General features: G+C 40.2%; 1 protein-coding gene across 8 annotated transcripts in view; it reads right to left on the bottom strand.

Annotated features, from left to right (window-relative positions):
- The window catches only part of TASOR (transcription activation suppressor), a 166,930-nt gene that overhangs the window by 64,730 nt on the left and 88,413 nt on the right, over positions 1-13,787 (bottom strand). For all 8 annotated transcript variants that reach the window (XR_008316188.1, XR_008316189.1, XR_008316187.1 and 5 more), the window contains exon 16: positions 11,874-12,015. Coding sequence is in view for 3 of the 8 variants with exons in the window: in XM_053296289.1 (XP_053152264.1) it covers positions 11,874-12,015 (142 nt within the window). In the remaining 5 variants the exon portion in view is untranslated. The remainder of the gene's footprint in view (positions 1-11,873; positions 12,016-13,787) is intronic.

Here is a 13,787-nt window from a genome sequence, read left to right as displayed (position 1 = left end):
GGAAAAGCTGTTCAAAAAGTCAAGATTATCACCAATAAAAGACCGAGGGAAAAATCCTCAGGGTTTTTTTTTTAGCCCATCTGTAGAAAAAACAGGTAGCTCACATAACTGATGTTCATCTCCAGTGTCACACACACGGGTTCTATGTCTGCACAGCATTCATTCAGAACCTTCTAGAGCTTTGCCTCAAGAGTGTTTTGGTGGGAACCATAACCCCAGACCATCAATAGCACAGTCCTGTCTATCGTCTATTCTCCCTCAGATGAATAAGACTGCCATAGCAAACCAATGAATAACCTGCTGCAGAGGGGAAGAAGGGGGTGTTGTGGGACTGTACCTATGACCACTTGAAGAACATTAATTACAGGTATGCTTTTCTTGCTTGTGCTCTTGGTGCATTCACACCCACAGGAACATAGCAGTTAGATTACTGGGAAGCAGTGTTCCCTCTAATAGGGATTCCCAGATGATGCTGACTGCAACTCCCATAATCCCCAAGGAAAAGCCATTGCAGCTAGGGATTCTGGGAGTTCTAGTCAACAACATCTGGGAATCCCTGTTAGAGGAAACACTGCTTGGAAGGAAAGTGCAATTAACAAGAGGAGAGGAACAGGATACGGGAAACAGGTATGTGTCACTTTTATATCAAGAGTCACAGTGCAAGCCACACCGCCTATTGAGATCATCTGGAGAGGTTCGTATGCAGTTGCCACCAGCTTGTCTGGTGGCTACTCGGGGATGGGCCTTCTCCATTGCTGACCCGAGGCCTTGGAACACACTTCCTGCTGAAATAGAGCCTTCCCATCTCTTACAACTTTTAAAAAGGGAGTCAAGATGCTTTTGTTCACTCAGGCTTTTTATTGGATATTGTTTTAATTGTGTTTTAATAATTTTAATGTTTTAGATTTTAAATGTTGAAATGTTTTAATCTTTTTATTGGTTGTGTTTATTGTTTTGTTGTAAACTGCCCAGAGAACTTGCTTTTTGGGCAGTATAAAAATGTGTTAAGTAAGCAAGTAATGGGACCAAAGACAAAAGGAACGAAGTGTCCCACAGAGCTAGGCAGGAACAGAGAACTGCCCTCGCGAAAGATGCATTGCATCAAGAGACAACATCTAACATGTAACATTTAATGTACATAGTGGTCTGAGACCAACAAGTCACCTTGCATAATTTGGAACATCTTTAGAGAACAGGGCAGCTGAGGAAACCATTCTGGTGGAGCGAGCTGAGATCCGAGGAACAATAGATTTCTTGGCTACTTAGTATGCCAAGGAAATAGTTGACAAAATCCAATGGGACAGATGCTGGAGTTCAGTCCAGAATAACAGTCAAACAGCAGAGCTGCTTTTAAAATGAAGCTGTCCCATACAGGTAAAAGGATAAAATCGTGCAGGCATCAAGAGCTTGTTCAGCATCTGAGTAAAGTGAGGGAAACAATACAGGGAAATATCTATTTTGAGAAAGGTGAAAGCCAAATCGTCTGCATGGTGAGGTGTAAACAGGATATCTAGGTGGAGAGTATGATCACTCTCAACAGAGGAGATTTGCATAGCACAGGAGATGAACAAAGGTGTTGTCCAAGGCATGAAGAGTTTAAGGCATGGTTGGTGGGGCCATGACAGTATGATCAGTATGCAGCTTGCTTTACTCTTGTTACAGGTTTTTTGGCAAATGTAAGGGAGTTAAATTAGAAGCAACAGTGCAGGTGAATCCTCAACTTAAAAGGTTGAACGATTAGTGAGACATCAGGAGTGAGGCGCAATTCATGTGATGGGGCAAAGGTTCTGCTCCGAGTGTTCACAAGAATAAGAACATAAGAACAGCCCTGCTGGATCAGGCCCATGGCCCATCTAGTCCAGCATCCTGTTTCACACACTGGCCCACCAGATGCCTCTGGGGAGCCCACAGACAGGAGCTGAGCATGCCCTCTGTCCTGCTGTTACTCCCTTGCAACTGATACTCAGAGGCATCCAAATGATGGACTTGCTTTGGACATAAATAAATGAAATCAGTATGTGGTGGAGTAGGCACCAGCCCCAGTTGTTGAGATAGAGGAGTTTGCTGGAGTCTATACCTGATTGACGGTTTATTTAGCTTTTTTGCCAAGGTATTGTTGGTGGCAATGAAAACCAAAAGATCCTTAAGAGGAAGGACGAAAGCCAAGGCATGGGCGCAATCAAGGGGTAGATAAGGAACCAAGTTGAGCATGACATCAATGAAGTAAATCAATCAAGGGATGAATGACCAGTTTCCTTAAACTGACTGAAATAAAGAGAATTTAGAAGGTAGAGTATGCCAATGAGCAGCTACTCTCGAGAGGGAGAGATGATGAGCAAGTAACTGATATAAGGCAACACAGTGATGCCTTGGTGACACAAGTAGTCGCCATGACTGTCACGCACTTCATAAAAACACTTGGTGCTATGGGAAAGCCAAAGAGTGAGGGCTCTGTATTGTTTCATTTGGTATCTCCATAATAAATCATGGGAACTTTTAATAATTGAGTCAGACTGTGATGTCAAAGTAGTCATCTATGAGGTCTATAGATCCAAATCAAGCATTATTTTATAGGAGAAGAATACACTTAAAGCAAAGATGGAGAATAAAGTAGCTGACAGCCCTGCAGTTCAGATTGCTGGGTCTTTCTGCAACTGTGAAGTACTGGCAACATCTCTTGTGACCATCTCTTTCTGCAATGGTCCATGTCTTTCTGCAACTGCTGACCATCTCTTTCTGCAACTGTGAAGTACTGGCAACAAAATTTCTGAGGGAGCTGGAGAGGAGGTACTTCTACTGCCTCTTTTGAGTGAAATATGGTAAGCTCCTCTGCGAGGACATGGGTAGCCACACTTCTATAAAAGCTCTCCAATTGGGAAGTGTTCAAAATTTTAGCATGTACCCCATCCAAATTGCAATTTGGACCCAATTGTCCGATGCTGTTGACTACCAGACCCTGACAAATGAGCAACAACAGGACTCCACAGTAGGTTAGTTGGAGTCATGCCTTTCTGAAGTAGATGAGAAGTTCGCATTCTTACTAAAAAGATGTTTCAAGGTGGAGGCATGAAGCAGCCTACAAGAAGGAAAAGCTGAAGGCTGCTGATGAAATGAGAGAGCCATGGAGAAATAATAAGGGAGTCTTTGTTGTCTGTAGGGGTCGGTTTTGGAACCACCCCTACAAAGACTCCCTTAAAGGGTAAATCCACTATTCGAACCCTGGCTCATGGGCCGGACCTGAAAATCTAAGCCATACTTGCCTCTGAAGAATGACTGTTCCATGGCTTTGGAGCCACAATCTGCCATGTGTCTCGCTGATAGCCAACAAAGGCTATTATCTAGAGCACAGCTGTGCAACCTCTACCACCACCACATTCGGTATAGGGTGCCAAGTGAGAAACTAGCAGGCTGGATTAAATAAATCTTTTCTAGGCACTGAGAGGTGGCCAGAAATAGGACTGTTTATCCAAAAGGTAATTAGCACCTTCCAGGAAGAACTGGTAATGCAACTGGTGGTTGAACATCACTTTCAATGAGGCCAAAAACCAAATCGTTTAAGGATGAGACAGCCTGGTGTATCTCCAAGCTGTAACTCAGTGGTAGAGCATCTGCTTTGCATGCAGGTCTCAGGTTCAATTCCTGGCATCCAGGTAAAGCTTGGAAATATTCATTTGAAAAGATGGACCATTGCCAGTGTAGGCAAAACTGAGCTACATGGACCAATGGTCTGACTTGGTATAAGGCAGTTTCCTATGTTCCTAGATGAAGTGGCCATTATTTTGAATATACAAGAGACAAAACCAGCTTTGAGCAGCCCACCCACTCTATGCGAGTCAGACTTGCAAGCATTTCTGAGGATAGGAGGATGAGACTTGGAGATCACTGGAGAAGGTGGAGAAAGAGTTTTGTTAAACTAGGAAGATGCCAGTGCCCTTCAAAATTCAGTCACATGCAGGAAGCACTGAGGCAGAGTGGTGAGACATCCTCGGGTGATTATGGTACTGCAGGAGGAAGTGTTAGTTCAGCAGTGGACGAGGAGGACGAGCTCTGTAAATGATTCAAGTAGGAGATTGATGAGAAGGTGATAAATCAAGTTGAGAAGTGTATGCTTAGGAGAACAAGGCAGGGTCCCATTCCCTGTCCCCATGTCTAAGAAACTAGTGATATACTAGGTGGTCCCAATCTTAAAAAGGTAAGAGCAGAGCAGAATCTTGACCATAATATCAATGCTGGCAGAAGGAGGAGGAAGTGTAATAGTGATACTGCCATTCCTTTGAGTGAACCAAAGCATCCTCAACATAATTGCTCAGGAAAATCAGGATCTTATCTACTCCTTAGAAAAAATGAAATGGATAAGCAGAACATGACAGAGGATTATATCCAGCATGCCACTATGGTTCCATGATGCCTGTGCAACCTCTACCACCAAGTTTGGTATATGGTGCCTGATGAGAAACTCTAGAGCACCTGCATCCGATCCAGACTATTAGGTTAGGCTTCAGCTGAATGGGAAAAGCACAAGGTGATGAGGGTCAGCTAGCGGACTAGACAGGATCTGATATTGTCCAAGTCTGTATCTATTGAGCTGAAGGGATAAGTGAGAAGAACGCTGAAAAGTAAAGTTAGGAATGTCTATTGAGTTCAACAGATATTTATCCATTGGTTTAGTTCTACAGTCTAGATAGTTCTACATTATGTTCAAGGTTAATTTTTGTTCTCAAAAACTCAGTGGAAACCTGAATGGGTGGGAGTTTCTTCTTGAGCTTTATAAAATGACTGTCTGATTAGTCCTTATCAAAAAGGAGTTACCGGACGAGTGGAAAGTAGCTAATGTAATTCTCGTTTTCAAAAAGGATCCAGGAAACTACAATCCAATTAGCTTAACTTTTATGCCTGGTAAATTGATGGAAAATATACTTAAAGGACAAAATTGTTTAACATATAGAAGAACAGGCCTTGCTGAGGGCAAGAAGCCAGAATAGCTTCTGCAAGTACAAGTCTTGCCTCACTAACCTTTTGGGGTTCTTTGAGAGTGTCATCAAGCATGTGGATAAAGGTGGTCTGGTTGACACAGTATACTTGGACTTCCAAAAAGCCTTTGACAAAGTTCCCCACCAAAGGCTCTTGAGTCAACTTATCAGTCATGGGATAAAGGGACAGGTTATGTGTGAATCGGTAACTAGTTTAAGGACAGGAAACAGAGGGTAGGTGTGAATGGACTGTTTTCACGATGGAGGAAAGTAAGAAGTACTTCCCCAGGGATTAGTACTTCCTGAGAAATAGATTCCCCAGGGATCTGTACTGGGACCAGTACTAGAGGTTGGGGTAGCAATGAAATGGTCAAATTTGCAGATGACACTAAAGCATTTAGAGCAGTGAAATCCACAACAGAATGTGAGGAGTTCAAAAAAGGATCTCTCCAAACTGGGTGAGTGGGTAATGAAGTGGCAGATGTGGTTCAATGTAAGCAAGTGTAAAGCGATGCATATTGGGGCAAAAAACCTCAACTTTGCATATACACTGATGAGGTTTGAACTGTCAGTGACTGACCAGGAGAGAGATCTTGGGGTCATGGTGGACAGTTCATTCAAAGCAGGGTGGATAAAAATCAATGATTTTTTAAAAAAAATAAAAAAAAATCAGTTTTTTTAAATTTAAATCAGATTTTTTTGATTTAAATCAGATTTTTTAAAAATAAAATGCTTTTTGAGGAAAATATATTACCATCCAAAGGTTATTCCATCATGAAATAAAGATTAGTTTTTTAATTATGTAGAATAAGGCTGTATAATGTTTAATTTTTTTGGTAAATAAAATTCCATTAATCCATTCACAATGTCATGCTCTTCCAGAGGTTTTTGTAAGATTATTGGGCAGTTTTTCTGCCTACAAGATATTATCACAGATGCTTGGTTTACTTTTGCAGTTCTCAAAACTGAATTTGACTCAGCAGAGATCACATGCCTCTTCTTCACAGCAAAAATGTTATGACATGAACAGAGTTGAGAAAAAGACCTTAATCCTATTGTTCTACAAAACTATGAATACAGAATCAACCCCTTCAGTGCTAAGTTTCAAGAAGTTCAGTGAAATAGAATAGAAACAATATTTTTCTGATTGTTTGGAGTGGAATAGATCTGCACAAGAAGAAAGTGAAACTAAGTGTGAGGAGGGAGGGGAAAGCAGACAAGCAGTACAAAATGAAAGTGAAACTTTCTGAGCACAATACTGCATAGCCACAGACAGACAAGTCTTTGGATCTTTTTGTGTGTATGACCTGAGGTTTATCACATTCTTTCCTTGGAGGAAAAAACCTATAATGGCAGCAGGCCGTAAAAGAGACCCAGTTTGGCAATATTTTAATGAAGTTCCTTTACCTATCGGTAAGGCAGGCATGCGTGCAAAATGCAAACACTGCAACAAAGAAATGCAAGGCCTGGTGGCCCGAATGAGGCAACATCATGAGAAGTGCTGTGATGAAGATGACCAAAGAAACACATTTGAACAGGCAGGATCTTCAGGTTGGTAAACATTTTTATTGAATCATATAATATTTCTAAAGACTGCCTTGAACTGTCATGTTTGAGCAAAATTATATTTCTTATTATTACTGTATGTTACTGTCATTTGGTACAGTTATGAAGAAAAGCAAATATTCCTTTTGGGGCAGTGCTGTGTACAATAAGCAGAAATTGTATAAACAATAAAATAGCAGCATTGACTTTTTTGTTTAGGGGAATTCATGGATTCTGGAGACTATCCACCTTCAAGATCACCATCCTCCTGTTCTACAGTTTCAGAGTTATCCATCCAGGATAGTGCTTCATTAGCATCATCATCAGACACCCATAGCCACATATCACTATCACCTAAAAGAAAGAAAAAATCCTTCCCTCCTGGAACCACCATAGATAAATTTGTGATAAAAACTAGCAGATTAGAAAAAGAGTTAATTGATGAAAAAATTGCCCAGTTTGTTTATGCAACGAACTCTTCTTTCCGTCTGACTGAGAACCCACATTTCACTAATATGGTTCAGTCACTGAGACCAGGATACAGTCCACCAAGCAGAGCAGATGTTGCAGGGAAACTGCTGGATAAAGTGTATGACAGAGAAATGGAGCAATGTGCAACAGCTCTGGAGGGTAGAATTGTTAACCTAAGTAGTGAAGGGTGGAGTAATGTCCACAATGATCCTATTGTATGTGCTTGTATAACAACTGAAGAAGGGAAAGTCTTCCTTGCACAAACAATTGATACGTCAGGAAATGCACACACAGCAGAATACTTACAAGAAGTGGCAGTAAAAGCTATAATAACATGTGAACAAAAATTCAAATGTCTAGTACGCAGTTTGGTCACAGACAATGCTGCAAATGTATCCAAGATGAGAAGAAATTTAGAAGAGCAGGAAGGGAATACAAAGCTAATAACATATGGTTGCAGTGCTCATTTGCTGCACCTCTTAGCCAAAAACTTAAGTGTTCCAGAAATAAAGACTAATGTTGTTGAAATTGCTAAATACTTCCGTAACAATCACTTTGCTGCAGCAGCTCTGAAAAGGATGGGTGGAACCAAGCTAACGCTCCCACAAGATGTTAGATGGAACTCTGTGGTGGACTGTTTTGAGCAGTATATCAAGAACTGGCCTATTCTGATGACAGTTTGTGAACAAAATCGAGATAAAATAGATGGCACTGTCACGGCCAAAATCCTCAACATTGGGCTTAAGAGAAATGTTGAACATATGCTGAGCATCCTGAAACCCATCTCTGAATCTTTAAACAAAATACAGAAAAATAGCTGTTTTATTGCTGATGCTGTTGAAATTTGGAAGGAACTGAGTGAACACTTAAAAACAGAACGACACATGGACAGAATTAAATTACAAGCATTAAAAAAACGAATGGGACAAGTACTGTCTCCAGCTCATTTTTTGGCAAATATTGTCAATATCCAGTAGCAGGGTCAAAACTTAAGTGCTGAGGAAGAGGAGTTAGCTATGACATGGGTATCCAGCAATCATCCATCTGTAATGCCAACTATAATAAACTTCAAAGCTAAGGGGGAACCATTCAAGAAATACATGTTTGCTGAAGATATTTTAAAGAAAGTCACACCAGTGAACTGGTGGAAGTCACTTAAGCACTTGGATTTAGAGACTGTTCAAGTAATGATTTCACTTTTAACAGCAGTAGCTTCTTCTGCAGGCGTTGAAAGAATATTCTCTTCCTTTGGACTCATTCATTCTAAATTGAGAAATCGTTTGGGACCCGATAAAGCAGGAAATTTGTTTTTCTTTTCCAGATTATGAACAAAGAAGAAGATGAAGATGACGAGTGAGCTACAGAGGACAGTATTTAAGTTTTTCATGTGTAGGCTGGGCTGACAGTCTAAGTTTCTTAAAATATATATATTTTGTTTAGCCAAATTAGTTAACAAACATGGATGTTTGTTTAAGCAAATAACATATGCTGTAATGTTATTGTTTCAGTTGAATAAATCTATTTAAATTATTATTAAGGTAATGATTATTTTTCTCCTTCCTAAGTACAACAGAAAAGTTGTCCAAATATGAATGATTCACGTATTAAACTGGGGATAAAAAAAACTAATATGAAAAGTTGTTATTCTAAAAATCTTCATCTACTTGCATATTAAAGTTATACCAGCAAGAATTAGTCTTTATGTAGAAAACTATGATTTAAATCAAGCCTTACTGACTAGTGATTTAAATCGTGATTTAAATCGTGAATTAAATCAGTTTGATTTAAATCAAATCCACCCTGATTCAAAGTGTCAACTCAAGTGTGTGGCAGCTGTGAAGAGAGCTAATTCCTTTTGCTAGGGATCATTAGGAAGAGGATTGAAAAGAACATTGGTAATATTATAACGCCCTTATACAAATCTATGGTGCAGCCACATTTGGAGTACTGTGCACAGTTCTGGTTACTGTATCTTAAAAATGATATTGTAGAACTGGAAAATGTGCAGAAGAGGGCAACCAAGATGAGCAGGGGCCTGGAGTATCTTCACCACGTTGAGTGCACCACTCAGGTACACCATTTGAGGCTTTTTAGTTTGGAAAAGTGGTGACTATGGGGTGCAGTGTGCTCTCTAAGGCGTGCACTAACATGTTTTTTGATGTCAGCTCAGTTAATTTTAGATCCCACTCAAGTTAAATTAGGAAGGTCCCACTCTGAATGCATGTACGCACACATTGCCTTGATATTGCCACCCAAAACAAAATTCATTCTGCACACAGATGAAAAAAAGATAGAGAGAACACTGATAGGGAGACATGATTAAAGTGTATAAAATTATGCATGGAGTACAGAGAAATTTTTCTCCCTCTCTCATACCACCAGAACTAGGAGTCATCCCATGAAACTGAAGGTTAGGAAATGTAGGACCGACAAAAGGAAGTACTTTTTCACACCGTGTGCAATTCTGTGCCACAGTGTGAAACAGGATGCTGGACTAGGTAGACTTTGGGTCTGATCCACAGAATGTGGTAATGGCCACTAGCTTGGATGACTTTAAGAGGGGTTTAGTTTACATAAATTCATGGAGGAAAGGTCTATCAATGGCCACTGGTGGCTAGGCTACCTCCAGCCTCAGGAGGTAAGATGCCTCTAAATACCAGTTGCAGGAGAACAACAGCGAGAGAGAGGACATGCTCTCAGCTCTTGCCTGTGGGCTTCTCAGAGGCATCTGGTGGGTCACTGTGTGAAATAGGATGCTCGACTAGATAGGCCTTGGGCCAGATCCAGCAGGGGTGTTCATATGAGAAGACAACAAGAAGCCAAGACCTGATGCACTCTCCTTTTGTGCTTCATATGCTCCAAAGGCTTGCCTACAGACTTAACGTTCTTTGACTTAAATGTTTACTCAGAGGCTTGAATTTAGGCATGGAAACAGATGCAAAGAGAAACTGATCACAAAGAGATGGTGGCTTCTAAGTAGGAGTTGAAGATAATGTCAGTAGCATTATTGATCATCAGTCTGAACTGGATAAAATAGCAGGATCTGAAGGTGTTAAGATTATTGACATGCTGCAATGTCTATCTCCTTTTAAGCACTGGGTTCATGATGCACATCTGCCCTATGAAATTTGGTGGAGGTGATCATGAAAGTGCTGAAACAGACATGAATCCAAGCAAAACATTCTTAGAAGAGAACTTCTGTTTACACAGAGACTTTGCTGGTACCAACTTGGCTATATGAAGTTTTGCCAAAGAATCAAAATCCAAAAGACTTTCTCCCCAATTAAAGGCCAAAACTTTGGACCCTTGGTTTTGACTGACTTAAGCAAGGTTTTGCCAATGTTGGTATGTCTGTTCAACATACTCCTCTCATCCAGGCAAAGCAAGCAATTTGTGTGACCACTCAGAACAATTCTTAAAAGGTGACCTTACTGGCCATAAGCACTTAGTGCGGGCTGGGTGATAACAATGACCGAAGCCACCAACAGAAAAGGAGGAACACACCAACAAATACTACCAAAACAGCAATGATGATGATGATGGAGTGCTGAGCAAAAAAAAGGGAGAGAATGACAACAAGCTAACTTTATTTAACGGAGCAAGAAAAGACTCCTCTTGGCCGAAGAACCACAATGGAGGACAAGTGGGACTGAACTACATATAGTCGCTGGGGGATAGGCATCCCGCCAAAACTTTGAGGCAAAGCTCTAGAAGTTTCCAAAAGTACTGCACGGACACAGAACACAGATGTGAATGCACAAAAACCATGAAAACCCACTTCTAAAATACTCCTAGATAGACAAGTTTTTTTGGTAATGTTTGCTCCAAAAAGGTACATTACATCTTCAAACTGTACATTACAGTTTGTACAAACTGTACATTACAAACTGTACATTACATCTTCAAACTGTAATACTGTTCAACACTGAGATTACAACATCTTTCTAGGCAATTCCCTCCTTAAAGAAGTGCAACTAGGATTACATGAGATGCTTTAGATCAGAAATGGTCAACTGGTAACCTTTAGACCAGATTGAACTCTTGAAACAAATTCATCTGACACCGGCAGCTCTACCAAATTCTGATCAAGAGGTGGCAGAACATTTGCCCAGTTTCACTCATAAGAAAAATAATGCTTTTGAGTTGTGAGAATCTATTCACTTTGTAACAATCTCTATGATTTTTTTAAAGTAATGTACCAGCTATGTGCATGTGTTCCACAACTGAAGCCCTTGCTGCTAGAATCTTATGATCCAGGAATAAGTTAGTTTGTGTGACAAGATATCACTTTCAGCCCTTCAAACAGTGTTTGGAAAACAGTAGACCCCAAGAATGGAGAAGCTGGCCATTCCTACTTTAGATGGTGGGTATCCTGCTTCAGAGCAGAGACTTGAACTAACTTCATGGCCTATTGTGTCTCTTTCAGGATATATTCCCTTTATCAAAGAATTCTAATATCCCCAATTCCAGAAAGTTACACTGCAGGCAGTGAAAATTCTTTCAAGCTAATTGTTCTAATCTGAATCATTCGTCCCAAAGTTGCTTAGGTAAAACCAAGCCCCCGACATTCTACAATATATGCAAAGTATTCAAAATGCAGTCTCTGCTGTGAGAAACAAAAAATTTACAAATAACCAGAGAAAAAGAACATAATTCAAGTATTGAAATATACAGTTTTATACATACATACTCATTAGACAGGTTGCTTATGTGTAACTGATCGACGAATGATCCATGTAATACTTCTGGGATACTGCACAGGTGCACTATCCCAGGAGTATGAATGCATGATGGATCATACCAAAGATCCTGCTATTTTCACAACTGGATCTCTGAAATAAACAAATCTTTAACTCTTAGCTCTATAAAGCTACCTACCTTACTTACCTGTGATTGGAATTAATTTCCAGTGTATTTCAGTTGACCCAATGTTATTTGAGCTGGAATGTTGTCTGTGAGAGTTCTGTTCAATGGGTGTGCTAGGATTGCTGCAGCCTTCAAAGCTACTTACACTTCCAGTGCTTGTTTCCTAAACAACCAACAGCAGTCTTAATTAACAATTGTCCTTTAATTGTTATGCCTTTTGCCACTATCTATTATTATTATCATTATTATTAATTTATTATTATTTACATTTTATATCCTGCTCTTCCTCCAAGGAGCCCAGAGTGGTGTACTACATACTTAGGTTTCTCCTCACAACAACCCTGTGAAGTAGGTTAGGCTGAGAGAGAAGTGACTGGCCCAGAGTCACCCAGCTAGTATCATGGATGAATGGGGATTTGAACTCAGGTCTCCCCGGTCCTAGTCCAGCACTCTAACCACTACACCACGCTGGCTCTCCTAGTACAACAATATTTTAAGAACCTCCATAAACATTTATTTATTTCTTCATTAATTTATTCAATTTATATACCACCCTTCCTAAAGTGGTTCAGGGCAGTTTAAATTAAAATCAAGCACACACAATAAAATAACTAAAAAAATTTAAAGAGACCATTTAAACCAGATTAAAATTAAAACTAGTTATTGAAAGCCAGGCTAAAAAGATGGATCTTTAAGGTTCTACTGAAAGCCTCCAAGGAAAATTCTCTTATATCCAGAGCGTTCAACAACCCAGGGGCGATGATCCCAGCTCATCACCAGATGAACCGGTGGCACCTGAAGACAGAACCCTGGTGGGGATCTTGTAGAGAAAGACACTTTCTCAGGTAACTCGGACCTAAGCCATACAGGGCTTTAAAGGTAATAACCAGTACTTTGTACTTTGCCCGGAAATATATCGGGCAGCCAGTATAACTGTTTAAGTAAAACAGGTTGCTTACCTTTAGCCGATTATCTGGTAGTGATCTTTTGACATTCTTAAGCAATGGGTACTACATGACCATTGGTACCAGTGGTTAGGGTGCCATTTTGTCAGTTCCTGAATGAACACCACAGATAGATGATCATCCCAAAATGAAGGCACTTGTAAGCAGTGTTCTCTCTAATTTTTTTCATCTGTGTGCAGAATGAATTTTGTTTTGGGTGGCAATATCAAGGCAGTGTATACACACATGCATTCAGAGTGGGAACTTCCTGATTTAACCCGAGTGGGTTCTAAAATTAACTGAGCTGACATCAAAAAACATGTGAGCACATGCATGTGTGTAAGCTTTAGAGGAAACATGGCCTTTAAAAAAAATCATGTCTATCAATCTACTGCAGCAGGAAGGTATGGAAAGGTCTTATAAATGTCAACTGATCACTACCAGATCATCAATTACAGGTAAGCAATCTGTTTATTAGGATAGTGATCTGTTGCAATGGGTGTTTTGCAAGCTTCCTAGTGCAGGTACAGTAGCAGAAGTATCAGTCATTGCAACACCCTCTCTAAAGCACTCCTCCCAAAACTGCTCTGCTGCGGATGTTCTGCTGCATTCACAACAGAGCAAAGATCTATTGTGTAATGTTTAATGAAAGGCATATGAAAGGATCAGTTTGCAGCAGCACAGAAATCTTTAATCTTGATGCTGGGTAAGTGAGCTGCCGACGATGTACCTGCTCTTGTGGAGTGAGCCCCGATAGTCTGTGGAGGCTGCATGTCTTATAGCATGTAGGTAATTGAAATCAATTCCACTAGCCAATGTGAAAGTCTTTGGCAAAAAAATCACTTGGCCCATAGCTTTGCTCTTGAAGCCCACAAAAAGACAATAGTATCATGGAAGTCCTTTGCTTATTTTAGTTTAAAAAGAAAAGGCATCATTGTACATCTAGAGCATGTTAAAAAAAAATCTAAACGAGTTGTAGCGATGTACATGA

The sequence above is a fragment of the Hemicordylus capensis genome, chromosome 2 (genome assembly GCF_027244095.1).
Source record: "Hemicordylus capensis ecotype Gifberg chromosome 2, rHemCap1.1.pri, whole genome shotgun sequence".
In the NCBI taxonomy this organism is placed as follows: Eukaryota; Metazoa; Chordata; class Lepidosauria; order Squamata; family Cordylidae; genus Hemicordylus; species Hemicordylus capensis.
The sequence above is the reverse complement of the archived record's forward strand: the minus strand, read 5'-3'. Positions and strand labels throughout refer to the sequence as shown.